We start from the raw sequence: 23,540 nt of genomic DNA, 5'->3' as shown, positions 1-23,540 counted from the left end.
GGTGTCTGCCATCACACACACACACACACACACACACACACACACACACACACACAGACACACACACACACACACACACACATACACAGACACACACACACACACACACTCACACACACACACACACACACACACACACACAGACGCAGACACACACACACACACACACACACACAGACACACACACACACACACAGACGCAGACACACACACACACACACACACACACACAGACACACAGACACACACACACACACACACACACTCACACACACACACACACACACACAGACGCAGACACACACACACACACACTCACACACACACACACACACACACAGACGCAGACACACACACACTCACACACACACACCCACACACACTCACACAGACACAGACCCAGACACACACACACTCACACACACACACACACACAGACACACACACACACAGACACACACACACACACACAGACACAGACGCAGACACACACACACACAGACACAGACACACACACACAGACACACAGACACACAGACGCAGACACACACACACTCACACACTCACACACACAGACACACACACACACACACACACAGACGCAGACACACACACACACAGACGCAGACACACACACACACACACAGACACACACACACAGACACACACCTGAGGCCAACAGAACTTTGTCTCTAATGATATTTATTGTTTTCAAATAGTTTAATCTGGATTGAGGGAGCAATTTAAGTCTTTGTGAGGACGTGAAGTTTGTTTATCCTCCTCATGTTTAAAGTCCTCGGATATTGAGCTTCTGCAGATACGAGGCTGGTCTGATGAAACCATAACTGGAATATGTTATCGAGGTCAACAAAATAAAGACATAAACATCAGCCTGAGGTATGAAATGTTGATTTAATCTAAATGCGTTGGGAGCCTCTCGACATTGATCTTCAGCGACCTTTGACTGCACACACACACACACACACACATCTTTCACATTCATATTTCAAAGACATGGTATTAGGCGTAGTCTTTCAGCGCCTACAAGGCTCCATCGTGGAATCTAGGCCAGATTGTAATATTCATGAGCTCTGCAGGAGGAGGAGGAGCTTTAGAAACGCGTTAAAAATGAAATGAAATGGTCCAAAAAAAACACATGTCACATGTTCCTGTCACATGTTCCTGTCACATGTTCCTGTCACATGTCACATGTTCCTGTCGCATGTTCCTGTCACATGTTCCTGTCACATGTCACATGTTCTTGTCACATGTCACATGTCACATGTTCCTGTCACATGTCACATGTTCCTGTCACATGATTGTGGGTCTCTTTGTAGTCGTTGTGTGTCTCTTTGTAGTCGTTGTGGGTCTCTTTGTAGTCGTTGTGTGTCTCTTTGTAGTCGTTGTGTGTCTCCTTGTAGCCGTTGTGTGTCTCTTTGTAGTCGCTGTGAGTCTCCTTGTAGCCGTTGTGTGTCTCTTTGTAGTCGGTGTGAGTCTCCTTGTAGCAGTTGTGTGTCTCTTTGTAGTCGGTGTGAGTCTCCTTGTAGCCGTTGTGTGTCTCTTTGTAGTCGCTGTGATTCTCCTTGTAGCCGTTGTGAGTCTCTTTGTAGTCATTGTGAGTCTCTTTGTAGTCGCCGTGAGTCTCCTTGTAGCCGTTGTGAGTCTCTTTGTAGTCATTGTGAGTCTCTTTGTAGTCGCTGTGAGTCTCCTTGTAGCCGTTGTGTGTCTCTTTGTAGTCGCTGTGAGTCTCCTTGTAGCCGTTGTGTGTCTCTTTGTAGCCGTTGTGAGTCTCCTTGAAGTCGTTGTGTGTCTCTTTGTAGCCGTTGTGTGTCTCTTTGTAGTCGTTGTGAGTCTCCGTAGAGTCGTTGTGTGTCTCTTTGTAGTCGTTGTGTGTCTCTTTGTAGTCGTTGTGAGTCTCCGTAGAGTCGTTGTGTGTCTCTTTGTAGTCGCTGTGAGTCTCCTTGTAGTCGTTGTGTGTCTCTTTGTAGCCGTTGTGAGTCTCCTTGTGCGCTGTGCGTCTCTTCGTTGTGTTGTGTGTCTCTTTGTAGTCGTTGTGTGTCTCTTTGTAGTCATTGTGAGTCTCTTTGTAGACGTTGTGAGTCTGCTTGAAGTCGTTGTGAGTCTCTTTGTAGTCGTTGTGTGTCTCTTCGTGGTGTTGTTTGTCTCTTGGTAGTCATTGTGAGTCTCTTTGTAGACGTTGTGAGTCTCTTTGTAGTCATTGTGAGTCTCTTTGTAGTCATTGTGAGTCTCTTCGTATATGAATCTGGTTTTGTCCACATTAGGTAAACAGATGTAAGTTTGTGCTTCATCAGTGATGAAATAATCTCTTGTTTTAAAGAGATGTAACAATATCTGTCTATAATATTATTCTGTTCTGTGATTTCCTGCTCCTCCTCCTCCTGCTCCTCCTCCTCCTCCTCATGGTCCTCCTCATCATCATCCTCCTCCCCTCCTCCTCCTCCTGCTCCTCCTCATCCTGCTCCTCCTCCTCCTCTTCCTCATCTTCCTCCTCCTCCTCCTCCTCTTATTCATCTTCCTCCTCCTCCTCCTCCTCCTTCTCAGATCTCTTCCAGGTCATCATGACACACTGACCCAGAACCTACAGCTCACTGCTGAAATATTCACAGCTTCACTGAGGAGACGACTGACGGATTCACTATGTGGAACATTAATACTATACATTAATACTATGTGGAACATTAATACTATACATTAATACTATGTGGAACATTAATACTATACATTAATACTATGTGGAACATTAATACTATGTGGAACATTAATACTATGTGGAACATTAACACTATACATTAATACTATGTGGAACATTAATACTATACATTAATACTATGTGGAACATTAATACTATGTGGAACATTAACACTATACATTAATACTATGTGGAACATTAATACTATACATTAATACTATGTGGAACATTAACACTATACATTAATACTATGTGGAACATTAACACTATACATTAATACTATGTGGAACATTAATACTATACATTAATACTATGTGGAACATTAATACTATACATTAATACTATGTGGAACATTAATACTATACATTAATACTATGTGGAACATTAATACTATACATTAATACTATGTGGAACATTAACACTATACATTAATACTATGTGGAACATTAACACTATAAATTAATACTATGTGGAACATTAACACTATACATTAATACTATGTGGAACATTAACACTATACATTAATACTATGTGGAACATTAATACTATGTGGAACGTTAACACTATACATTAATACTATGTGGAACATTAACACTATACATTAAAACTATGTGGAACATTAATACTATGTGGAACATTAACACTATACATTAATACTATGTGGAACATTAATACTATACATTAATACTATGTGGAACATTAACACTATACATTAATACTATGTGGAACATTAATACTATACATTAATACTATGTGGAACATTAATACTATACATTAATACTATGTGGAACATTAACACTATACATTAATACTATGTGGAACATTAATACTATACATTAATACTATGTGGAACATTAACACTATACATTAATACTATGTGGAACATTAATACTATACATTCATACTATGTGGAACATTAACACTATACATTAATACTATGTGGAACATTAATACTATACATTAATAATATGTGGAACATTAATACTATACATTCATACTATGTGGAACATTAACACAATACATTAATACTATGTGGAACATTAACACTATACATTAATACTATGTGGAACATTAACACTATACATTAATACTATGTGGAACATTAATACTATACATTAATACTATGTGGAACATTAACACTATAAATTAATACTATGTGGAACATTAATACTATACATTAATACTATGTGGAACATTAACACTATACATTAATACTATGTGGAACATTAACACTATACATTAATACTATGTGGAACATTAATACTATACATTAATACTATGTGGAACATTAATACTATACATTAATACTATGTGGAACATTAACACTATACATTAATACTATGTGGAACATTAACACTATACATTAATACTATGTGGAACATTAACACTATACATTAATACTATACATTAATACTATGTGGAACATTAATACTATACATTCATACTATGTGGAACATTAACACTATATATTAATACTATGTGGAACATTAACACTATACATTAATACTATGTGGAACATTAACACTATACATTAATACTATGTGGAACATTAACACTATACATTATTGCTATGTGGAACATTAACACTATACATTAATACTATGTGGAACATTAATACTATACATTAATACTATGTGGAACATTAACACTATACATTAATGCTATGTGGAACATTAACACTATACATTAATACTATGTGGAACATTAATACTATACATTAATACTATGTGGAACATTAATACTATACATTCATACTATGTGGAACATTAACACTATATATTAATACTATGTGGAACATTAACACTATACATTAATACTATGTGGAACATTAACACTATACATTAATACTATGTGGAACATTAATACTATACATTAATACTATGTGGAACATTAACACTGTACATTAATACTATGTGGAACATTAACACTATACATTAATACTATGTGGAACATTAACACTATACATTAATACTATGTGGAACATTAATAATATACATTAATACTATGTGGAACATTAATACTATGTGGAACATTAACACTATACATTAATACTATGTGGAACTTTAACACTATACATTAATACTATGTGGAACATTAATACTATGTGGAACATTAACACTATACATTAATACTATGTGGAACATTAACACTATACATTAATACTATGTGGAACATTAACACTATACATTAATACTATGTGGAACATTAATAATATACATTAATACTATGTGGAACATTAATACTATGTGGAACATTAACACTATACATTAATACTATGTGGAACTTTAACACTATACATTAATACTATGTGGAACATTACTACTATACATTAATACTATGTGGAACATTAATACTATGTGGAACATTAACACTATACATTAATACTATGTGGAACATTAACACTATACATTAATACTATGTGGAACATTAATACTATACATTAATACTATGTGGAACATTAATACTATGTGGAACATTAACACTATACATTAATACTATGTGGAACATTAACACTATACATTAATACTATGTGGAACATTAATACTATACATTAATACTATGTGGAACATTAATTCTATACATTAATACTATGTGGAACATTAACACTATAAATTAATACTATGTGGAACATTAACACTATACATTAATACTATGTGGAACATTAACACTATACATTAATACTATGTGGAACATTAATACTATACATTAATACTATGTGGAACATTAATACTATGTGGAACATTAACACTATACATTAATACTATGTGGAACATTAATACTATACATTAATACTATGTGGAACATTAATACTATACATTCATACTATGTGGAACATTAACACTATACATTAATACTATGTGGAACATTAACACTATACATTAATACTATGTGGAACATTAATACTATGTGGAACATTAACACTATACATTAATACTATGTGGAACATTAATACTATGTGGAACATTAACACTATACATTAATACTATGTGGAACATTAACACTATACATTAATACTATGTGGAACATTAATACTATACATTAATACTATGTGGAACATTAATACTATATATTCATACTATGTGGAACATTAACACTATACATTAATGCTATGTGGAACATTAACACTATACATTAATACTATGTGGAACATTAACACTATACATTAATACTATGTGGAACATTAATACTATGTGGAACATTAACACTATACATTAATACTATGTGGAACATTAATACTATGTGGAACACTTTGTCTGTTTTTGTGTGTTATGGTTTGTAATAGTGCAATATAGTTTGTAATAGTGTGTAATAGTGTGTAATAGTGTGTAATAGTGTGTAATAGTGCGTTATAGTTTGTAATAGTGTGTAATAGTGTGTTGCAGTACAGATAGTATCTTCTACAAACAGCAACTCTGCTTGTGATTCACAATGCAGAAGAACAGAAAAAGGGACTAAGAAGCGTTTGGAGACTAATGTTCAGAGTAGCATTTCTGATCAATGAGTGAGCAGCTCACGCATGATATTTGTTTACATTTCTGCAGGATGTGAAGAACCTACAATGGAAATAAAGCCCATTCTGTTGTTGACAAAGGAACAGAGGGGCAAATTCAAGTACGGTATGAAATTCAGAACAAAGCCGACAATCTGCATGTCTGAAGACGCCCCGGGTTCCATTGAAAATCTAATCAAACATTGAATATGCACTAAGAACTGAGGCCTCGCCGTCGTCCCACTCCTCCATAATTCATCGGTCGAGCTGAGCACGTGAGCGGCAGCAGAAGGAAACGCATGAGGGACGTAGAAGCTGCCTCCCTGTAGGGTTGGACGGGGCCGGACGCCGAGGCGGAGCGAGGGAGGAGGAGGGAGGAGGAGGGAGGAGGAGGCATTAAGGAGGCGAAGCAAGCTCGTGGAGGGGAGGACCGCTCGCTCCGGACAAGACGAGCCCAGCTGAGCCCGAGTGAATCCCAACAGTGTGTTCTGGGTTCCGTTCGCCTCACGCTCACCAGCGCTCACAGCTCATGCATTTTTCAGTCAGCTGTCGGCTTTTGTTTTGTATCTCCACACATGTGTCGACTCTCAATCAGAGGGAAGCTGGGGTCTTTTGAAATGATAACTTTACTGTTATTTAAAACACTACAAAACAAACGCCAGCAAGTAGTCTAAGAATAGCGAGAGCCCGAAGATGAGGCGACAGCATAACCTTCCTGCAGCCGCAGAGGGAACTGTGCTGGTGGCAGATCATCAATAATTAATTTTTGTGGGGGTTGTATTGTAATGTGACTTAGTCTCCCCCTGCACCGTTTATTTTGTTATTATTCTTTTTTAATTTCAGAACCCCTTTTTGATGTGTTCAAAGATCTGTATTTAAAACACAGACTGTCAGGAAGTCTCTCCAGGAGCCAGAATGAGTCGTCACGCTCTTAAAGAGCTGATGCAGTATTTAGTGCTCATGGGCTTCAGACTTCACAGTTTTGTGTTATAGATTTCACTTTTGAGTGCAATAATTGGACATGTGCCTTTTTGAAACTTTAAATAAACAGACTGTGAGTATTTAGAGCTTCAAGTCTTCTTTGATGGCATCTGTGAACTGATTTCTACGTATTCAGGTTCAGGCCTAGAGGCTTCAGAGACCAGGGCCCTTATGGAGCTGAAGGCGGACAGAAGGATCTCAGGTGAGCTCCTGGACACATCCACAGTTCGAAGGGCCCTCGCCCAGCGATTAATGACGACGTGATAACGAGAAGAATGCCAAACCAAAGAGGACGAGACTCTGAAGTTTCAGACCTTCATCTTTAACTGTCGCCGTAGCGAAAAGAGATGTCGCAATAAATCCTAATAAATGGTTTGTGTGAAAAGTTAATCCTCGTTTTCCTACAAAAGTCCATCAAAAAGTGTGAATTTCAGCGATTTGTTGGGATTCCGTCGGCTTCAGCCGTCTTTACCTCCTTCAGGACGCGGGCGACATGGAAAATCATTTTGTGGGATATCATTATTTTTTCTGGCTTTTGCCACGAATATTGGACGAGACCAGCCGGAGCGAAAATAATCCAAAAGTGTTTCATGAGAAATGAAAACATTCGCCTTTTGACGGTGTTCAGGAACACCGTCATCCCAGAGGAACACGTCACCCCAAAGGAACACCGTCACCCCAAAGGAACACCGTCACCCCACAGGAACACCGTCACCCCACAGGAACACCGTCACCCCACAGGAACACCGTCACACCAGAGGAACACCGTCAACCCAAAGGAACACGTCACCCCACAGGAACACAGTCACCCCAAAGGAACACCGTCACCCCACAGGAACACCGTCAACCCACATGAACACCGTCACCCCAAAGGAACACTGTCACCCCACAGGAACACAGAACACCGTCACCCCAAAGGAACACCGTCACCCCACAGGAACACCGAACACCGTCACCCCAAAGGAACACCGTCACCCCACAGGAACACCGTCACCCCACAGAAACACGTCACCCAAAGGAACACCGTCACCCCAAAGGAACACCGTCACACCAGAGGAACACCGTCAACCCAAAGGAACACTGTCACCCCAGAGGAACACCGTCACCCCACAGGAATACCGTCACCCCAAAGGAACACCGTCACCCCACAGGAACACCGTCACCCCACAGGAACACCGTCACCCCAAAGGAACACCGTCAACCCAAAGGAACACCGTCACCCCACAGGAACACCGTCACCCCAAAGGAACACCGTCACGCCACAGGAACACCGTCACCCCACAGGAACATGTCACCCCAAAGGAACACCGTCACCCCAGAGGAACACCGTCACCCAACAGGAACACCGTCACCCAACAGGAACATGTCATCCCAAAGGAACACCGTCATCCCAAAGGAACACCGTCACCCCACAGGAACACCGTCACCCCACAGGAACACCGTCACCCCACAGGAACATGTCACCCCAAAGGAACACCGTCACACCAGAGGAACACCGTCAACCCACAGGAACACCGTCACCCCAAAGGAACACGTCACCCCACAGGAACACCGTCACCCCACAGGAACACCGTCACACCAGAGGAACACCGTCAACCCACAGGAACACCGTCACCCCAAAGGAACACGTCACCCCACAGGAACACAGTCACCCCAAAGGAACACCGTCACCCCACAGGAACACCGTCAACCCACATGAACACCGTCACCCCAAAGGAACACTGTCACCCCACAGGAACACAGAACACCGTCACCCCAAAGGAACACCGTCACACCAGAGGAACACCGTCACCCAACAGGAACACCGTCACCCAACAGGAACATGTCATCCCAAAGGAACACCGTCACCCCACAGGAACACCGTCACCCCAAAGGAACACGTCACCCCACAGGAACACAGTCACCCCAAAGGAACACCGTCACCCCACAGGAACACCGTCAACCCACATGAACACCGTCACCCCAAAGGAACACTGTCACCCCACAGGAACACAGAACACCGTCACCCCAAAGGAACACCGTCACCCCACAGGAACACCGAACACCGTCACCCCAAAGGAACACCGTCACCCCACAGGAACACCGTCACCCCACAGAAACACGTCACCCAAAGGAACACGTCACCCCAAAGGAACACCGTCACCCCAGAGGAACACCGTCACCCAACAGGAACACCGTCACCCAACAGGAACATGTCATCCCAAAGGAACACCGTCACCCCAAAGGAACACTGTCACCCCACAGGAACATGTCACCCCAAAGGAACACCGTCACCCCAGAGGAACACCGTCACCCCACAGGAACACCGTCACCCCAAAGGAACACCGTCACCCCAAAGGAACACCGTCACCCCACAGGAACATGTCACCCCAAAGGAACACCGTCACCCCACAGGAACACTGTCACCCCACAGGAACACCGTCACCCCAAAGGAACACCGTCACCCCAGAGGAACACCGTCACCCCACAGGAACACGTCACCCCAGAGGAACACCGTCACCCCACAGGAACACCGTCACCCCAAAGGAACACCGTCACCCCACAGGAACACCGTCACCCCAGAGGAACACCGTCACCCCAAAGGAACACCGTCACCCCACAGGAACACCATCACCCCACAGGAACACCGTCACCTCTCTAACCACCGACGCTCTGCCTCTCTAACCACTGACAACAGACCAGAGTCCTCCAGGCTGCAGCAGGCACAACGCACCCCGTCAGAAACTACGCCCTCTGACAACAGACGGAGAGAATCCGTCTGCCTCTGAGTCTCAGCAGAGATTACAGCTCCTGCATCCCATAATTGTTCAGAGTGCGTCGCTCCTCTTACCAATTATAGCGCATTAGCAGCCGGCGCCAAAGTCATTTCATCGGCGCTCATCAGGGAGCTCCAAGCAAAGAAGAAGAAGAAGACGCCTCCTGCCCTCACGCTGCCTTCAGTCGCTCCCAGCATCAAATGATGGATTGAAGATGGCGGAGATAAAAAGAGATTTAAGGATTAGACGGAGAGATGTGGCTGAACTTTGGGTGACTTGTTTTAAAACAACGAGAGGAAGTGAGCCGCAGATGACAGGAGCAGCTTCTGAACAGCAACGCAGGAACTAGGGTTTAAATAAAGGCACACGAGAAAGAGAGAAACATCTTAGACAACACAACAGAATGCATGATTCATGCATGTATTGTACCTGAGCATGAAACAACAGATATGACTCTGAACACGCCTCCAGGTTTTAGTTTTGAGTTTCAATGTTACACAAGAATGACATCAAATAGTATCGCTCTCGTTAAAAGGATTACAATAAAGTCCTATTCCACTTTCAGAAAGTTGAAAAAAATAAAAAAAATAAAATTCCAAAACAACTGGATCATACATTCCTCATAATGCAACCCAACAGTGTCTTTTCTGCCTGGTAGGGACTGATAAATAATAACTTCAGGCCATAACAGCAGGATTTATGTTTTAATGTAGGACAATCCAGAATGTGTTGACTTCATAACTTTAAATCTTTGAATTATTGTTACACATTAATAAATATGTCTACTTTTTATTGTTGTACTTCTTACTGGGACTCCAGAGTCTCACAGAACCTGGAGGTTTGAGTTTTGGTTGGACTGACACTCAAAGAGGAGAACTATTCCTTTAAAATGCACGGCATTTGTATTCAAAAGCATGCAGATTATTCCTCTGATCACACTGGAAGATACAAGCGCGCACACACACACACACACACACACCTGTCTAACTGCAGTAACGTTCTCTGGCACCTCAGACAGCGACACATGAAAGAGCTGCCGCTCATCACCAGCAGCCAAACTCAATTGGCAGGCTGCTGCAGTAGCCGAGCAGAGAGAACCCTTCTTCAGGTAAGAGAGTGAACCCTTCTTCAGGTAAGAGAGAGAACCCTTCTTCAGGTAAGAGAGTGAACTCTTCTTCAGGTAAGAGAGAGAACCCTTCTTCAGGTAAGAGAGTGAACCCTTCTTCAGGTAAGAGCGCGAACCCTTCTTCAGGTAAGAGAGAGAACCCTTCTTCAGGTAAGAGAGTGAACCCTTCTTCAGGTAAGAGCGTGAACCCTTCTATAGGTAAGTGAGTGAACTCTTCTTCAGGTAAGAGAGAGAACCCTTCTTCAGGTAAGAGAGTGAACCCTTCTTCAGGTAAGAGCGCGAACCCTTCTTCAGGTAAGAGCGTGAACCCTTCTATAGGTAAGTGAGTGAACTCTTCTTCAGGTAAGAGAGAGAACCCTTCTTCAGGTAAGAGAGTGAACTCTTCTTCAGGTAAGAGAGTGAACTCTTCTTCAGGTAAGAGAGTGAACTCTTCTTCAGGTAAGAGAGTGAACCCTTCTTCAGGTAAGAGAGAGAACCCTTCTTCAGGTAAGAGAGTGAATCCTTCTTCAGGTAAGAGAGTGAACCCTTCTTCAGGTAAGAGAGAGAACCCTTCTTCAGGTAAGAGAGTGAACCCTTCTTCAGGTAAGAGAGAGAACCCTTCTTCAGGTAAGTGAGTGAACCCTTCTTCAGGTAAGAGAGTGAATCCTTCTTCAGGTAAGAGAGTGAACCCTTCTTCAGGTAGCTCCGCCTCCCAGCCCATCTGTCCAGCCTCGTTATAATTCACATGAACTGAGGAAGTCAAATTAATACTTTTAGGACCTAATAACGTCTAAGTGTAGTCTTTTGGGGCCCATTGGCATTCCATGATGTACCAGGAAGTTGTTAACTCCTTGTCTGGCCTCTACCTGGGGGTACCAGTTGCTATCTGGTTGGTACATAATGGTCCACGGTCTGAAAGGTTGGGGAACTTCTGCTCTGGTGAGTATTTGAGTCAGCAGGTTGTGTGTGAGGGTCAACTACAGTGTGTTCATGGTGACGAAAGAACAACAGGGATGAGTTTTAATGGAGCTAAAAGAGACTGTGATGGACACTAAATATCTAAAATATCACCAGATTTATCCAGAAACATTCATGTAAAACAAATACATACACACGTGCAAGCACACACACATACACACACACTCACAGAAATCACACCAACCCCTCCTGTGCTTATTAAATATATTAAATAGGTAATTTGAGCCTTTTGGTGCTCCAGTTGGACTCCATACTGAGAGAGAAACATGCTGCTCAGCCTTCTGTGCCCCTTCCTCAAACCAAGCACACACACTCTCACTCTCTCTCTCTATCTCACACACACACACACACACACACACACACGCACACTCACACACACACACACACACACTTCCGACCCTCAGGGGCCCCATATGGACCCGATGGATGAGCCTTTCCAAAGCTGCTCACAGAAAGCTCTGCTCATGACAAACAGTAATAACATAAAGAGTTCACAATGAGAGGCTTCTCTGGTAAAATAAAAGACGGTGACTTTCAATCTCGTCTGGTAAAATTATATTGTGTATATTGTAACCGATCAAAAGACTTTTTTAGATGAGAACAATATAAGCTGAATGTTGCCCTACCATATTGATCAAATTCTATATAAATATCTTCATGGTCCTTTGGAGGTTTTGTCTTCAAAGAGGTTCCATAGTGTAGTCGTCATCATGTCTGCTTTACACGCAGAAGGTCCTGGGTTCAATCCCCAGTGGAACCAGATCTTTATCTTATGAACACATGTTTAATATCAGTTGTGAAGTCAACATATGCAGGTTCATGCAACAATAGTTGCATGTTTAATGAATATTGATAAAATTCTATATAAATATCTTGATGGTCGTTTGGAGGTTTTCCTCTTCAACGAGGTTCCATAGTGTAGTCGTCATCATGTCTGCTTTACACGCAGAAGGTCCTGGGTTCAATCCCCAGTGGAACCAGAACTATCTCGTATAAACACATGTTTAATATCAGTTGTGAAGTCAAAATATGCAGATTCATGCAACAATAGCTGCATGTTTTATGAATATTAATCAAATTCTATATAAATATCTTTATGGTCCTTTGGAGGTTTTCTCTTCAAAGAGGTTCCATAGTGTAGTAGTCATCACGTCTGCTTTACACGCAGAAGGTCCTGGGTTCAATCCCCAGTGGAACCAGAACTATCTCTTATAAACACGTGTTTAATATCAGTTGTGAAGTCAACAAATGCAGGTTTATGCAACAATGGTTGCATGTTTCATGAATATTAATCAAATTCTATATAAATATCTTAATGGTCGTTTGGAGGTTTTGTCTCCAAAGAGGTTCCATAGTGTAGTCGTCATCACGTCTGCTTAACACGCAGAAGGTCCTGGGTTCAATCCCCAGTAGAACCAGAACTATCTCTTATAAACAAGTGTTTAATATCAGTTGTGAAGTCAACATATGCAAGTTTATGCAACAATCGTTGCATGTTTTATGAATATTAATCAAATTCTATGAAAATATCTTATTTGTCATTTGGAGGTTTTCTCTTCAAAGAGGTTCCATAGTGTAGTCTTCATCACGTCTGCTTTACACGCAGAAGGTCCTGGGTTCAATCCCCAGTGGAACCAGAACTCTATCTTATAAACACGTGTTTAATATCAGTTGTGAAGTCAACAAATGCAGGTTTATGCAACAATGGTTGAATGTTTTATGAATATTGTTTAAATTCTATATAAATATCTTCATGGTCGTTTGGAGGTTTTGTCTTCAAAGAGGTTCCATAGTGTAGTCGTCATCACGTCTGCTTTACACGCAGAAGGTCCTGGGTTCAATCCCCAGTGGAACCAGAACTATCTCTTATAAACTCGTGTTTAATATCAGTTGTGAAGTCAACATATGCAGGTTTATGCAACAATCGTTGCATGTTTTATGAATATTAATCAAATTCTATGAAAATATCTTAATTGTCCTTTGGAGGTTTTCTGTTCAAAGAGGTTCCATAGTGTAGTCGTCATCAAGTCTGCTTTACACGCAGAAGGTCCTGGGTTCAATCCCCAGTGGAAACAGAACTATCTCTTATAAACACATGTTTAATATGAGTTGTGAAGTCAACATATGCAGGTTTATGCAACAATGGTTGAATGTTTTATGAATATTGTTTAAATTCTATATAAATATCTTCATGGTCGTTTGGAGGTTTTGTCTTCAAAGAGGTTCCATAGTGTAGTCGTCATCACGTCTGCTTTACACGCAGAAGGTCCTGGGTTCAATCCCCAGTGGAACCAGAACTATCTCTTATAAACTCGTGTTTAAAATCAGTTGTGAAGTCAACATATGCAGGTTTATGCAACAATCGTTGCATGTTTTATGAATATTAATCAAATTCTATGAAAATAACTTAATTGTCATTTGGAGGTTTTCTGTTCAAAGAGGTTCCATAGTGTAGTCGTCATCACGTCTGCTTTACACGCAGAAGGTCCTGGGTTCAATCCCCAGTGGAACCAGAACTATCTCTTATAAACACGTGTTTAATATGAGTTGTGAAGTCAACATATGCAGGTTTATGCAACAATGGCTGCATGTTTTATGATTATTAATCAAATTCTATGAAAATATCTTAATGGTCCTTTGGAGGTTATCTCTTCAAAGAGGTTCCATAGTGTAGTCGTCATCAAGTCTGCTTTACACGCAGAAGGTCCTGGGTTCAATCCCCAGTGGAAACAGAACTATCTCTTATAAACACATGTTTAATATGAGTTGTGAAGTCAACATATGCAGGTTTATGCAACAATGGTTGAATGTTTTATGAATATTGTTTAAATTCTATATAAATATCTTCATGGTCGTTTGGAGGTTTTGTCTTCAAAGAGGTTCCATAGTGTAGTCGTCATCACGTCTGCTTTACACGCAGAAGGTCCTGGGTTCAATCCCCAGTGGAACCAGAACTATCTCTTATAAACTCGTGTTTAAAATCAGTTGTGAAGTCAACATATGCAGGTTTATGCAACAATCGTTGCATGTTTTATGAATATTAATCAAATTCTATGAAAATAACTTAATTGTCATTTGGAGGTTTTCTGTTCAAAGAGGTTCCATAGTGTAGTCGTCATCACGTCTGCTTTACACGCAGAAGGTCCTGGGTTCAATCCCCAGTGGAACCAGAACTATCTCTTATAAACACGTGTTTAATATGAGTTGTGAAGTCAACATATGCAGTTTTATGCAACAATGGCTGCATGTTTTATGATTATTAATCAAATTCTATGAAAATATCTTAATGGTCCTTTGGAGGTTATCTCTTCAAAGAGGTTCCATAGTGTAGTCGTCATCACGTCTGCTTTACACGCAGAAGGTCCTGGGTTCAATCCCCAGTGGAACCAGAACTATCTCTTATAAACACGTGTTTAATATGAGTTGTGAAGTCAACATATGCAGGTTTATGCAACAATGGCTGCATGTTTTATGATTATTAATCAAATTCTATGAAAATATCTTAATGGTCCTTTGGAGGTTATCTCTTCAAAGAGGTTCCATAGTGTAGTCGTCATCACGTCTGCTTTACACGCAGAAGGTCCTGGGTTCAATCCCCAGTGGAACCAGAACTATCTCTTATAAACTCGTGTTTAATATCAGTTGTGAAGTCAACATATGCAGGTTTATGCAACAATCGTTGCATGTTTTATGAATATTAATCAAATTCTATGAAAATATCTTAATTGTCCTTTGGAGGTTTTCTGTTCAAAGAGGTTCCATAGTGTAGTCGTCATCACGTCTGCTTTACACGCAGAAGGTCCTGGGTTCAATCCCCAGTGGAACCAGAACTATCTCTTATAAACACGTGTTTAATATGAGTTGTGAAGTCAACATATGCAGGTTTATGCAACAATGGCTGCATGTTTTATGATTATTAATCAAATTCTATGAAAATATCTTAATGGTCCTTTGGAGGTTATCTCTTCAAAGAGGTTCCATAGTGTAGTCGTCATCACGTCTGCTTTACACGCAGAAGGTCCTGGGTTCAATCCCCAATGGAACCAGAACTATCTCTTATAAACACATGTTTAATATCAGTTGTGAAGTCAACATATGCAGGTTCATGCAACAATAGCTGCATGTTTTATGAATATTAATCAAATTCTATATTAATATCTTAATGTTCGTTTGGAGGTTTTCTCTTCAAAGAGGTTCCATAGTGTAGTCGTCATCACGTCTGCGTTACACGCAGAAGGTCCTGGGTTCAATCCCCAGTGGAACCAGAACTCTATCTTATAAACACATGTTTAATATCAGTTGTGAAGTCAACATATGCAGGTTCATGCAACAATAGCTGCATGTTTTATGAATATTAATCAAATTCTATATAAATATCTTTATGGTCCTTTGGAGGTTTTCTCTTCAAAGAGGTTCCATAGTGTAGTAGTCATCACGTCTGCTTTACACGCAGAAGGTCCTGGGTTCAATCCCCAGTGGAAACAGAACTCTATCTTATAAACACGTGTTTAATATCAGTTGTGAAGTCAACAAATGCAGGTTTATGCAACAATGGTTGCATGTTTCATGAAAATTAATCAAATTCTATATAAATATCTTAATGGTCGTTTGGAGGTTTTGTCTTCAAAGAGGTTCCATAGTGTAGTCGTCATCACGTCTGCTTTACACGCAGAAGGTCCTGGGTTCAATCCCCAGTGGAACCAGAACTATCTCTTATAAACTCGTGTTTAATATCAGTTGTGAAGTCAACATATGCAGGTTTATGCAACAATCGTTGCATGTTTTATGAATATTAATCAAATTCTATGAAAATATCTTAATTGTCCTTTGGAGGTTTTCTGTTCAAAGAGGTTCCATAGTGTAGTCGTCATCACGTCTGCTTTACACGCAGAAGGTCCTGGGTTCAATCCCCAGTGGAACCAGAACTATCTCTTATAAACACGTGTTTAATATGAGTTGTGAAGTCAACATATATAGGTTTATGCAACAATGGCTGCATGTTTTATGATTATTAATCAAATTCTATGAAAATATCTTAATGGTCCTTTGGAGGTTATCTCTTCAAAGAGGTTCCATAGTGTAGTCGTCATCAAGTCTGCTTTACACGCAGAAGGTCCTGGGTTCAATCCCCAGTGGAACCAGAACTATCTCTTATAAACACGTGTTTAATATGAGTTGTGAAGTCAACATATGCAGGTTTATGCAACAATGGTTGAATGTTTTATGAATATTGTTTAAATTCTATATAAATATCTTCATGGTCGTTTGGAGGTTTTGTCTTCAAAGAGGTTCCATAGTGTAGTCGTCATCACGTCTGCTTTACACGCAGAAGGTCCTGGGTTCAATCCCCAGTGGAACCAGAACTATCTCTTATAAACTTGTGTTTAAAATCAGTTGTGAAGTCAACATATGCAGGTTTATGCAACAATCGTTGCATGTTTTATGAATATTAATCAAATTCTATGAAAATATCTTAATTGTCATTTGGAGGTTTTCTGTTCAAAGAGGTTCCATAGTGTAGTCGTCATCACGTCTGCTTTACACGCAGAAGGTCCTGGGTTCAATCCCCAGTGGAACCAGAACTATCTCTTATAAACACGTGTTTAATATGAGTTGTGAAGTCAACATATGCAGGTTTATGCAACAATGGCTGCATGTTTTATGATTATTAATCAAATTCTATGAAAATATCTTAATGGTCCTTTGGAGGTTATCTCTTCAAAGAGGTTCCATAGTGTAGTCGTCATCACGTCTGCTTTACACGCAGAAGGTCCTGGGTTCAATCCCCAGTGGAACCAGAACTATCTCTTATAAACACGTGTTTAATATGAGTTGTGAAGTCAACATATGCAGGTTTATGCAACAATGGCTGCATGTTTTATGATTATTAATCAAATTCTATATTAATATCTTAATGTTCGTTTGGAGGTTTTCTCTTCAAAGAGGTTCCATAGTGTAGTCGTCATCACGTCTGCTTTACACGCAGAAGGTCCTGGGTTCAATCCCCAGTGGAACCAGAACTATCTCTTATAAACACATGTTTAATATCAGTTGTGAAGTCAACATATGCAGGTTCATGCAACAATAGCTGCATGTTCTATGAATATTAATCAAATTCTATATTAATATCTTAATGTTCGTTTGGAGGTTTTGTCTTCAAAGAGGTTCCATAGTGTAGTCGTCATCACGTCTGCTTTACACGCAGAAGGTCCTGGGTTCAATCCCCAGTGGAACCAGAACTCTATCTTATAAACACATGTTTAATATCAGTTGTGAAGTCAACAAATGCAGGTTTATGCAACAATGGTTGCATGTTTCATGAATATTAATCAAATTCTATATAAATATCTTAATGGTCGTTTGGAGGTTTTGTCTCCAAAGAGGTTCCATAGTGTAGTCGTCATCACGTCTGCTTTACACGCAGAAGGTCCTGGGTTCTATCCCCAGTGGAACCAGAACTATCTCTTATAAACACGTTTTTAATATGAGTTGTGAAGTCAACATATGCAGGTTTATGCAACAATGGCTGCATGATTTATGAATATTAATCAAATTCTATGAAAATATCTTAATGGTCCTTTGGAGGTTTTCTCTTCATAGAGGTTCCATAGTGTAGTCGTCATCAGGTCTGCTTTACACGCAGAAGGTCCTGGGTTCAATCCCCAGTGGAACCAGAACTCTATCTTATAAACACATGTTTAATATCAGTTGTGAAGTCAACATATGCAGGTTTATGCAACAATAGCTGCATGTTTTATGAATATTAATCAAATTCTATATTAATATCTTAATGTTCGTTTGGAGGTTTTCTCTTCAAAGAGGTTCCATAGTGTAGTCGTCATCACGTCTGCTTTACACGCAGAAGGTCCTGGGTTCAATCCCCAGTGGAACCAGAACTATCTCTTATAAACACATGTTTAATATCAGTTGTGAAGTCAACATATGCAGGTTCATGCAACAATAGCTGCATGTATTATGAATATTAATCAAATTCTATATTAATATCTTAATGTTCGTTTGGAGGTTTTCTCTTCAAAGAGGTTCCATAGTGTAGTCGTCATCACGTCTGCTTTACACGCAGAAGGTCCTGGGTTCAATCCCCAGTGGAACCAGAACTATCTCTTATAAACACGTGTTTAATATGAGTTGTGAAGTCAACATATGCAGGTTTATGCAACAATGGTTGAATGTTTTATGAATATTGTTTAAATTCTATATAAATATCTTCATGGTCGTTTGGAGGTTTTGTCTTCAAAGAGGTTCCATAGTGTAGTCGTCATCACGTCTGCTTTACACGCAGAAGGTCCTGGGTTCAATCCCCAGTGGAACCAGAACTATCTCTTATAAACTCGTGTTTAATATCAGTTGTGAAGTCAACATATGCAGGTTTATGCAACAATCGTTGCATGTTTTATGAATATTAATCAAATTCTATGAAAATATCTTAATTGTCCTTTGGAGGTTTTCTGTTCAAAGAGGTTCCATAGTGTAGTCGTCATCACGTCTGCTTTACACGCAGAAGGTCCTGGGTTCAATCCCCAGTGGAACCAGAACTATCTCTTATAAACACGTGTTTAATATGAGTTGTGAAGTCAACATATGCAGGTTTATGCAACAATGGTTGAATGTTTTATGAATATTGTTTAAATTCTATATAAATATCTTCATGGTCGTTTGGAGGTTTTGTCTTCAAAGAGGTTCCATAGTGTAGTCGTCATCACGTCTGCTTTACACGCAGAAGGTCCTGGGTTCAATCCCCAGTGGAACCAGAACTATCTCTTATAAACTCGTGTTTAATATCAGTTGTGAAGTCAACATATGCAGGTTTATGCAACAATCGTTGCATGTTTTATGAATATTAATCAAATTCTATGAAAATATCTTAATTGTCCTTTGGAGGTTTTCTGTTCAAAGAGGTTCCATAGTGTAGTCGTCATCACGTCTGCTTTACACGCAGAAGGTCCTGGGTTCAATCCCCAGTGGAACCAGAACTATCTCTTATAAACACGTGTTTAATATGAGTTGTGAAGTCAACATATGCAGGTTTATGCAACAATGGCTGCATGTTTTATGATTATTAATCAAATTCTATGAAAATATCTTAATGGTCCTTTGGAGGTTATCTCTTCAAAGAGGTTCCATAGTGTAGTCGTCATCACGTCTGCTTTACACGCAGAAGGTCCTGGGTTCAATCCCCAGTGGAACCAGAACTATCTCTTATAAACACATGTTTAATATCAGTTGTGAAGTCAACATATGCAGGTTCATGCAACAATAGCTGCATGTTTTATGAATATTAATCAAATTCTATATTAATATCTTAATGTTCGTTTGGAGGTTTTCTCTTCAAAGAGGTTCCATAGTGTAGTCGTCATCACGTCTGCTTTACACGCAGAAGGTCCTGGGTTCAATCCCCAGTGGAACCAGAACTCTATCTTATAAACACATGTTTAATATCAGTTGTGAAGTCAACATATGCAGGTTCATGCAACAATAGCTGCATGTTTTATGAATATTAATCAAATTCTATATAAATATCTTCATGGTCGTTTGGAGGTTTTGTCTTCAAAGAGGTTCCATAGTGTAGTCGTCATCACGTCTGCTTTACACGCAGAAGGTCCTGGGTTCAATCCCCAGTGGAACCAGAACTATCTCTTATAAACTCGTGTTTAATATCAGTTGTGAAGTCAACATATGCAGGTTTATGCAACAATCGTTGCATGTTTTATGAATATTAATCAAATTCTATGAAAATATCTTAATTGTCCTTTGGAGGTTTTCTGTTCAAAGAGGTTCCATAGTGTAGTCGTCATCACGTCTGCTTTACACGCAGAAGGTCCTGGGTTCAATCCCCAGTGGAACCAGAACTATCTCTTATAAACACGTGTTTAATATGAGTTGTGAAGTCAACATATGCAGGTTTATGCAACAATGGCTGCATGTTTTATGATTATTAATCAAATTCTATGAAAATATCTTAATGGTCCTTTGGAGGTTATCTCTTCAAAGAGGTTCCATAGTGTAGTCGTCATCACGTCTGCTTTACACGCAGAAGGTCCTGGGTTCAATCCCCAGTGGAACCAGAACTATCTCTTATAAACACATGTTTAATATCAGTTGTGAAGTCAACATATGCAGGTTCATGCAACAATAGCTGCATGTTTTATGAATATTAATCAAATTCTATATTAATATCTTAATGTTCGTTTGGAGGTTTTCTCTTCAAAGAGGTTCCATAGTGTAGTCGTCATCACGTCTGCTTTACACGCAGAAGGTCCTGGGTTCAATCCCCAGTGGAACCAGAACTCTATCTTATAAACACATGTTTAATATCAGTTGTGAAGTCAACATATGCAGGTTCATGCAACAATAGCTGCATGTTTTATGAATATTAATCAAATTCTATATAAATATCTTTATGGTCCTTTGGAGGTTTTCTCTTCAAAGAGGTTCCATAGTGTAGTAATCATCACGTCTGCTTTACACGCAGAAGGTCCTGGGTTCAATCCCCAGTGGAAACAGAACTCTATCTTATAAACACGTGTTTAATATCAGTTGTGAAGTCAACAAATGCAGGTTTATGCAACAATGGTTGCATGTTTCATGAAAATTAATCAAATTCTATATAAATATCTTAATGGTCGTTTGGAGGTTTTGTCTTCAAAGAGGTTCCATAGTGTAGTCGTCATCACGTCTGCTTTACACGCAGAAGGTCCTGGGTTCAATCCCCAGTGGAACCAGAACTATCTCTTATAAACTCGTGTTTAATATCAGTTGTGAAGTCAACATATGCAGGTTTATGCAACAATCGTTGCATGTTTTATGAATATTAATCAAATTCTATGAAAATATCTTAATTGTCCTTTGGAGGTTTTATGTTTAAAGAGGTTCTATAGTGTAGTCGTCATCACGTCTGCTTTACACGCAGAAGGTCCTGGGTTCAATCCCCAGTGGAACCAGAACTATCTCTTATAAACACGTGTTTAATATGAGTTGTGAAGTCAACATATGCAGGTTTATGCAACAATGGCTGCATGTTTTATGATTATTAATCAAATTCTATGAAAATATCTTAATGGTCCTTTGGAGGTTATCTCTTCAAAGAGGTTCCATAGTGTAGTCGTCATCAAGTCTGCTTTACACGCAGAAGGTCCTGGGTTCAATCCCCAGTGGAACCAGAACTATCTCTTATAAACTCGTGTTTAATATCAGTTGTGAAGTCAACATATGCAGGTTTATGCAACAATCGTTGCATGTTTTATGAATATTAATCAAATTCTATGAAAATATCTTAATTGTCATTTGGAGGTTTTCTGTTCAAAGAGGTTCCATAGTGTAGTCGTCATCACGTCTGCTTTACACGCAGAAGGTCCTGGGTTCAATCCCCAGTGGAACCAGAACTATCTCTTATAAACACATGTTTAATATCAGTTGTGAAGTCAACATATGCAGGTTCATGCAACAATAGCTGCATGTTTTATGAATATTAATCAAATTCTATATTAATATCTTAATGTTCGTTTGGAGGTTTTCTCTTCAAAGAGGTTCCATAGTGTAGTCGTCATCACGTCTGCTTTACACGCAGAAGGTCCTGGGTTCAATCCCCAGTGGAACCAGAACTCTATCTTATAAACACATGTTTAATATCAGTTGTGAAGTCAACATATGCAGGTTCATGCAACAATAGCTGCATGTTTTATGAATATTAATCAAATTCTATATAAATATCTTTATGGTCCTTTGGAGGTTTTCTCTTCAAAGAGGTTCCATAGTGTAGTAGTCATCACGTCTGCTTTACACGCAGAAGGTCCTGGGTTCAATCCCCAGTGGAAACAGAACTCTATCTTATAAACACGTGTTTAATATCAGTTGTGAAGTCAACAAATGCAGGTTTATGCAACAATGGTTCCATGTTTCATGAAAATTAATCAAATTCTATATAAATATCTTAATGGTCGTTTGGAGGTTTTGTCTTCAAAGAGGTTCCATAGTGTAGTCGTCATCACGTCTGCTTTACACGCAGAAGGTCCTGGGTTCAATCCCCAGTGGAACCAGAACTATCTCTTATAAACTCGTGTTTAATATCAGTTGTGAAGTCAACATATGCAGGTTTATGCAACAATCGTTGCATGTTTTATGAATATTAATCAAATTCTATGAAAATATCTTAATTGTCCTTTGGAGGTTTTCTGTTCAAAGAGGTTCCATAGTGTAGTCGTCATCACGTCTGCTTTACACGCAGAAGGTCCTGGGTTCAATCCCCAGTGGAACCAGAACTATCTCTTATAAACACGTGTTTAATATGAGTTGTGAAGTCAACATATGCAGGTTTATGCAACAATGGCTGCATGTTTTATGATTATTAATCAAATTCTATGAAAATATCTTAATGGTCCTTTGGAAGTTATCTCTTCAAAGAGGTTCCATAGTGTAGTCGTCATCAAGTCTGCTTTACACGCAGAAGGTCCTGGGTTCAATCCCCAGTGGAACCAGAACTATCTCTTATAAACACGTGTTTAA

General features: G+C 39.6%; 1 protein-coding gene and 50 non-coding genes across 51 annotated transcripts in view; 50 read left to right on the top strand and 1 right to left on the bottom strand.

Annotated features, from left to right (window-relative positions):
* Positions 1 to 7,686, bottom strand: part of LOC117728896 (nuclear receptor ROR-alpha A-like) — a 33,678-nt gene extending 25,992 nt beyond the window's left edge. Inside the window, exons 1-2 of the mRNA XM_034529820.1 lie at positions 7,654 to 7,686; positions 1,447 to 1,792 (exon numbers count right to left, since the gene is read on the bottom strand). Coding sequence (XP_034385711.1) covers positions 1,447 to 1,792; positions 7,654 to 7,686 — 379 coding nt within the window. The remainder of the gene's footprint in view (positions 1 to 1,446; positions 1,793 to 7,653) is intronic.
* A 5,021-nt stretch (positions 7,687 to 12,707) lies between these two features.
* trnav-uac lies at positions 12,708 to 12,780 on the top strand. Its single transcript has one exon. It is a non-coding gene; the product is annotated as a tRNA-Val (tRNA).
* Positions 12,781 to 12,927: 147 nt separating this feature from the next.
* On the top strand, positions 12,928 to 13,000 carry trnav-uac. Its single transcript has one exon. It is a non-coding gene; the product is annotated as a tRNA-Val (tRNA).
* Positions 13,001 to 13,146: 146 nt separating this feature from the next.
* Positions 13,147 to 13,219, top strand: trnav-uac. The gene has a single exon. It is a non-coding gene; the product is annotated as a tRNA-Val (tRNA).
* A 146-nt stretch (positions 13,220 to 13,365) lies between these two features.
* Positions 13,366 to 13,438, top strand: trnav-aac. Its single transcript has one exon. It is a non-coding gene; the product is annotated as a tRNA-Val (tRNA).
* Positions 13,439 to 13,584: 146 nt separating this feature from the next.
* Positions 13,585 to 13,657, top strand: trnav-uac. Its single transcript has one exon. It is a non-coding gene; the product is annotated as a tRNA-Val (tRNA).
* Positions 13,658 to 13,803: 146 nt separating this feature from the next.
* trnav-uac lies at positions 13,804 to 13,876 on the top strand. Its single transcript has one exon. It is a non-coding gene; the product is annotated as a tRNA-Val (tRNA).
* Positions 13,877 to 14,022: 146 nt separating this feature from the next.
* Positions 14,023 to 14,095, top strand: trnav-uac. The gene has a single exon. It is a non-coding gene; the product is annotated as a tRNA-Val (tRNA).
* Positions 14,096 to 14,241: 146 nt separating this feature from the next.
* On the top strand, positions 14,242 to 14,314 carry trnav-uac. Its single transcript has one exon. It is a non-coding gene; the product is annotated as a tRNA-Val (tRNA).
* Positions 14,315 to 14,460: 146 nt separating this feature from the next.
* On the top strand, positions 14,461 to 14,533 carry trnav-uac. The gene has a single exon. It is a non-coding gene; the product is annotated as a tRNA-Val (tRNA).
* Positions 14,534 to 14,679: 146 nt separating this feature from the next.
* Positions 14,680 to 14,752, top strand: trnav-uac. The gene has a single exon. It is a non-coding gene; the product is annotated as a tRNA-Val (tRNA).
* A 146-nt stretch (positions 14,753 to 14,898) lies between these two features.
* On the top strand, positions 14,899 to 14,971 carry trnav-uac. Its single transcript has one exon. It is a non-coding gene; the product is annotated as a tRNA-Val (tRNA).
* Positions 14,972 to 15,117: 146 nt separating this feature from the next.
* trnav-uac lies at positions 15,118 to 15,190 on the top strand. Its single transcript has one exon. It is a non-coding gene; the product is annotated as a tRNA-Val (tRNA).
* Positions 15,191 to 15,336: 146 nt separating this feature from the next.
* trnav-uac lies at positions 15,337 to 15,409 on the top strand. The gene has a single exon. It is a non-coding gene; the product is annotated as a tRNA-Val (tRNA).
* Positions 15,410 to 15,555: 146 nt separating this feature from the next.
* Positions 15,556 to 15,628, top strand: trnav-uac. The gene has a single exon. It is a non-coding gene; the product is annotated as a tRNA-Val (tRNA).
* Positions 15,629 to 15,774: 146 nt separating this feature from the next.
* On the top strand, positions 15,775 to 15,847 carry trnav-uac. The gene has a single exon. It is a non-coding gene; the product is annotated as a tRNA-Val (tRNA).
* Positions 15,848 to 15,993: 146 nt separating this feature from the next.
* trnav-uac lies at positions 15,994 to 16,066 on the top strand. Its single transcript has one exon. It is a non-coding gene; the product is annotated as a tRNA-Val (tRNA).
* Positions 16,067 to 16,212: 146 nt separating this feature from the next.
* Positions 16,213 to 16,285, top strand: trnav-uac. The gene has a single exon. It is a non-coding gene; the product is annotated as a tRNA-Val (tRNA).
* Positions 16,286 to 16,431: 146 nt separating this feature from the next.
* Positions 16,432 to 16,504, top strand: trnav-uac. The gene has a single exon. It is a non-coding gene; the product is annotated as a tRNA-Val (tRNA).
* Positions 16,505 to 16,650: 146 nt separating this feature from the next.
* Positions 16,651 to 16,723, top strand: trnav-uac. The gene has a single exon. It is a non-coding gene; the product is annotated as a tRNA-Val (tRNA).
* A 146-nt stretch (positions 16,724 to 16,869) lies between these two features.
* trnav-uac lies at positions 16,870 to 16,942 on the top strand. The gene has a single exon. It is a non-coding gene; the product is annotated as a tRNA-Val (tRNA).
* Positions 16,943 to 17,088: 146 nt separating this feature from the next.
* Positions 17,089 to 17,161, top strand: trnav-uac. The gene has a single exon. It is a non-coding gene; the product is annotated as a tRNA-Val (tRNA).
* A 146-nt stretch (positions 17,162 to 17,307) lies between these two features.
* trnav-uac lies at positions 17,308 to 17,380 on the top strand. The gene has a single exon. It is a non-coding gene; the product is annotated as a tRNA-Val (tRNA).
* A 146-nt stretch (positions 17,381 to 17,526) lies between these two features.
* Positions 17,527 to 17,599, top strand: trnav-uac. The gene has a single exon. It is a non-coding gene; the product is annotated as a tRNA-Val (tRNA).
* A 146-nt stretch (positions 17,600 to 17,745) lies between these two features.
* trnav-uac lies at positions 17,746 to 17,818 on the top strand. The gene has a single exon. It is a non-coding gene; the product is annotated as a tRNA-Val (tRNA).
* A 146-nt stretch (positions 17,819 to 17,964) lies between these two features.
* Positions 17,965 to 18,037, top strand: trnav-uac. The gene has a single exon. It is a non-coding gene; the product is annotated as a tRNA-Val (tRNA).
* A 146-nt stretch (positions 18,038 to 18,183) lies between these two features.
* trnav-uac lies at positions 18,184 to 18,256 on the top strand. Its single transcript has one exon. It is a non-coding gene; the product is annotated as a tRNA-Val (tRNA).
* Positions 18,257 to 18,402: 146 nt separating this feature from the next.
* On the top strand, positions 18,403 to 18,475 carry trnav-uac. Its single transcript has one exon. It is a non-coding gene; the product is annotated as a tRNA-Val (tRNA).
* A 146-nt stretch (positions 18,476 to 18,621) lies between these two features.
* On the top strand, positions 18,622 to 18,694 carry trnav-uac. The gene has a single exon. It is a non-coding gene; the product is annotated as a tRNA-Val (tRNA).
* A 146-nt stretch (positions 18,695 to 18,840) lies between these two features.
* On the top strand, positions 18,841 to 18,913 carry trnav-uac. Its single transcript has one exon. It is a non-coding gene; the product is annotated as a tRNA-Val (tRNA).
* Positions 18,914 to 19,059: 146 nt separating this feature from the next.
* trnav-uac lies at positions 19,060 to 19,132 on the top strand. The gene has a single exon. It is a non-coding gene; the product is annotated as a tRNA-Val (tRNA).
* A 146-nt stretch (positions 19,133 to 19,278) lies between these two features.
* Positions 19,279 to 19,351, top strand: trnav-uac. The gene has a single exon. It is a non-coding gene; the product is annotated as a tRNA-Val (tRNA).
* Positions 19,352 to 19,497: 146 nt separating this feature from the next.
* trnav-uac lies at positions 19,498 to 19,570 on the top strand. The gene has a single exon. It is a non-coding gene; the product is annotated as a tRNA-Val (tRNA).
* A 146-nt stretch (positions 19,571 to 19,716) lies between these two features.
* On the top strand, positions 19,717 to 19,789 carry trnav-uac. Its single transcript has one exon. It is a non-coding gene; the product is annotated as a tRNA-Val (tRNA).
* Positions 19,790 to 19,935: 146 nt separating this feature from the next.
* Positions 19,936 to 20,008, top strand: trnav-uac. The gene has a single exon. It is a non-coding gene; the product is annotated as a tRNA-Val (tRNA).
* A 146-nt stretch (positions 20,009 to 20,154) lies between these two features.
* On the top strand, positions 20,155 to 20,227 carry trnav-uac. Its single transcript has one exon. It is a non-coding gene; the product is annotated as a tRNA-Val (tRNA).
* A 146-nt stretch (positions 20,228 to 20,373) lies between these two features.
* Positions 20,374 to 20,446, top strand: trnav-uac. Its single transcript has one exon. It is a non-coding gene; the product is annotated as a tRNA-Val (tRNA).
* Positions 20,447 to 20,592: 146 nt separating this feature from the next.
* Positions 20,593 to 20,665, top strand: trnav-uac. The gene has a single exon. It is a non-coding gene; the product is annotated as a tRNA-Val (tRNA).
* Positions 20,666 to 20,811: 146 nt separating this feature from the next.
* Positions 20,812 to 20,884, top strand: trnav-uac. Its single transcript has one exon. It is a non-coding gene; the product is annotated as a tRNA-Val (tRNA).
* Positions 20,885 to 21,030: 146 nt separating this feature from the next.
* Positions 21,031 to 21,103, top strand: trnav-uac. The gene has a single exon. It is a non-coding gene; the product is annotated as a tRNA-Val (tRNA).
* Positions 21,104 to 21,249: 146 nt separating this feature from the next.
* trnav-uac lies at positions 21,250 to 21,322 on the top strand. The gene has a single exon. It is a non-coding gene; the product is annotated as a tRNA-Val (tRNA).
* A 146-nt stretch (positions 21,323 to 21,468) lies between these two features.
* On the top strand, positions 21,469 to 21,541 carry trnav-uac. The gene has a single exon. It is a non-coding gene; the product is annotated as a tRNA-Val (tRNA).
* A 146-nt stretch (positions 21,542 to 21,687) lies between these two features.
* trnav-uac lies at positions 21,688 to 21,760 on the top strand. The gene has a single exon. It is a non-coding gene; the product is annotated as a tRNA-Val (tRNA).
* A 146-nt stretch (positions 21,761 to 21,906) lies between these two features.
* trnav-uac lies at positions 21,907 to 21,979 on the top strand. Its single transcript has one exon. It is a non-coding gene; the product is annotated as a tRNA-Val (tRNA).
* Positions 21,980 to 22,125: 146 nt separating this feature from the next.
* trnav-uac lies at positions 22,126 to 22,198 on the top strand. The gene has a single exon. It is a non-coding gene; the product is annotated as a tRNA-Val (tRNA).
* Positions 22,199 to 22,344: 146 nt separating this feature from the next.
* Positions 22,345 to 22,417, top strand: trnav-uac. Its single transcript has one exon. It is a non-coding gene; the product is annotated as a tRNA-Val (tRNA).
* A 146-nt stretch (positions 22,418 to 22,563) lies between these two features.
* trnav-uac lies at positions 22,564 to 22,636 on the top strand. The gene has a single exon. It is a non-coding gene; the product is annotated as a tRNA-Val (tRNA).
* Positions 22,637 to 22,782: 146 nt separating this feature from the next.
* trnav-uac lies at positions 22,783 to 22,855 on the top strand. Its single transcript has one exon. It is a non-coding gene; the product is annotated as a tRNA-Val (tRNA).
* A 146-nt stretch (positions 22,856 to 23,001) lies between these two features.
* trnav-uac lies at positions 23,002 to 23,074 on the top strand. Its single transcript has one exon. It is a non-coding gene; the product is annotated as a tRNA-Val (tRNA).
* A 146-nt stretch (positions 23,075 to 23,220) lies between these two features.
* Positions 23,221 to 23,293, top strand: trnav-uac. The gene has a single exon. It is a non-coding gene; the product is annotated as a tRNA-Val (tRNA).
* A 146-nt stretch (positions 23,294 to 23,439) lies between these two features.
* Positions 23,440 to 23,512, top strand: trnav-uac. Its single transcript has one exon. It is a non-coding gene; the product is annotated as a tRNA-Val (tRNA).
* The last annotated feature ends 28 nt before the right edge of the window (positions 23,513 to 23,540 follow it).

The sequence above is a fragment of the Cyclopterus lumpus genome, chromosome 3, assembly GCF_009769545.1.
Source record: "Cyclopterus lumpus isolate fCycLum1 chromosome 3, fCycLum1.pri, whole genome shotgun sequence".
Classification (NCBI taxonomy): domain Eukaryota; kingdom Metazoa; phylum Chordata; class Actinopteri; order Perciformes; family Cyclopteridae; genus Cyclopterus; species Cyclopterus lumpus.
The sequence above is the reverse complement of the archived record's forward strand: the minus strand, read 5'-3'. Positions and strand labels throughout refer to the sequence as shown.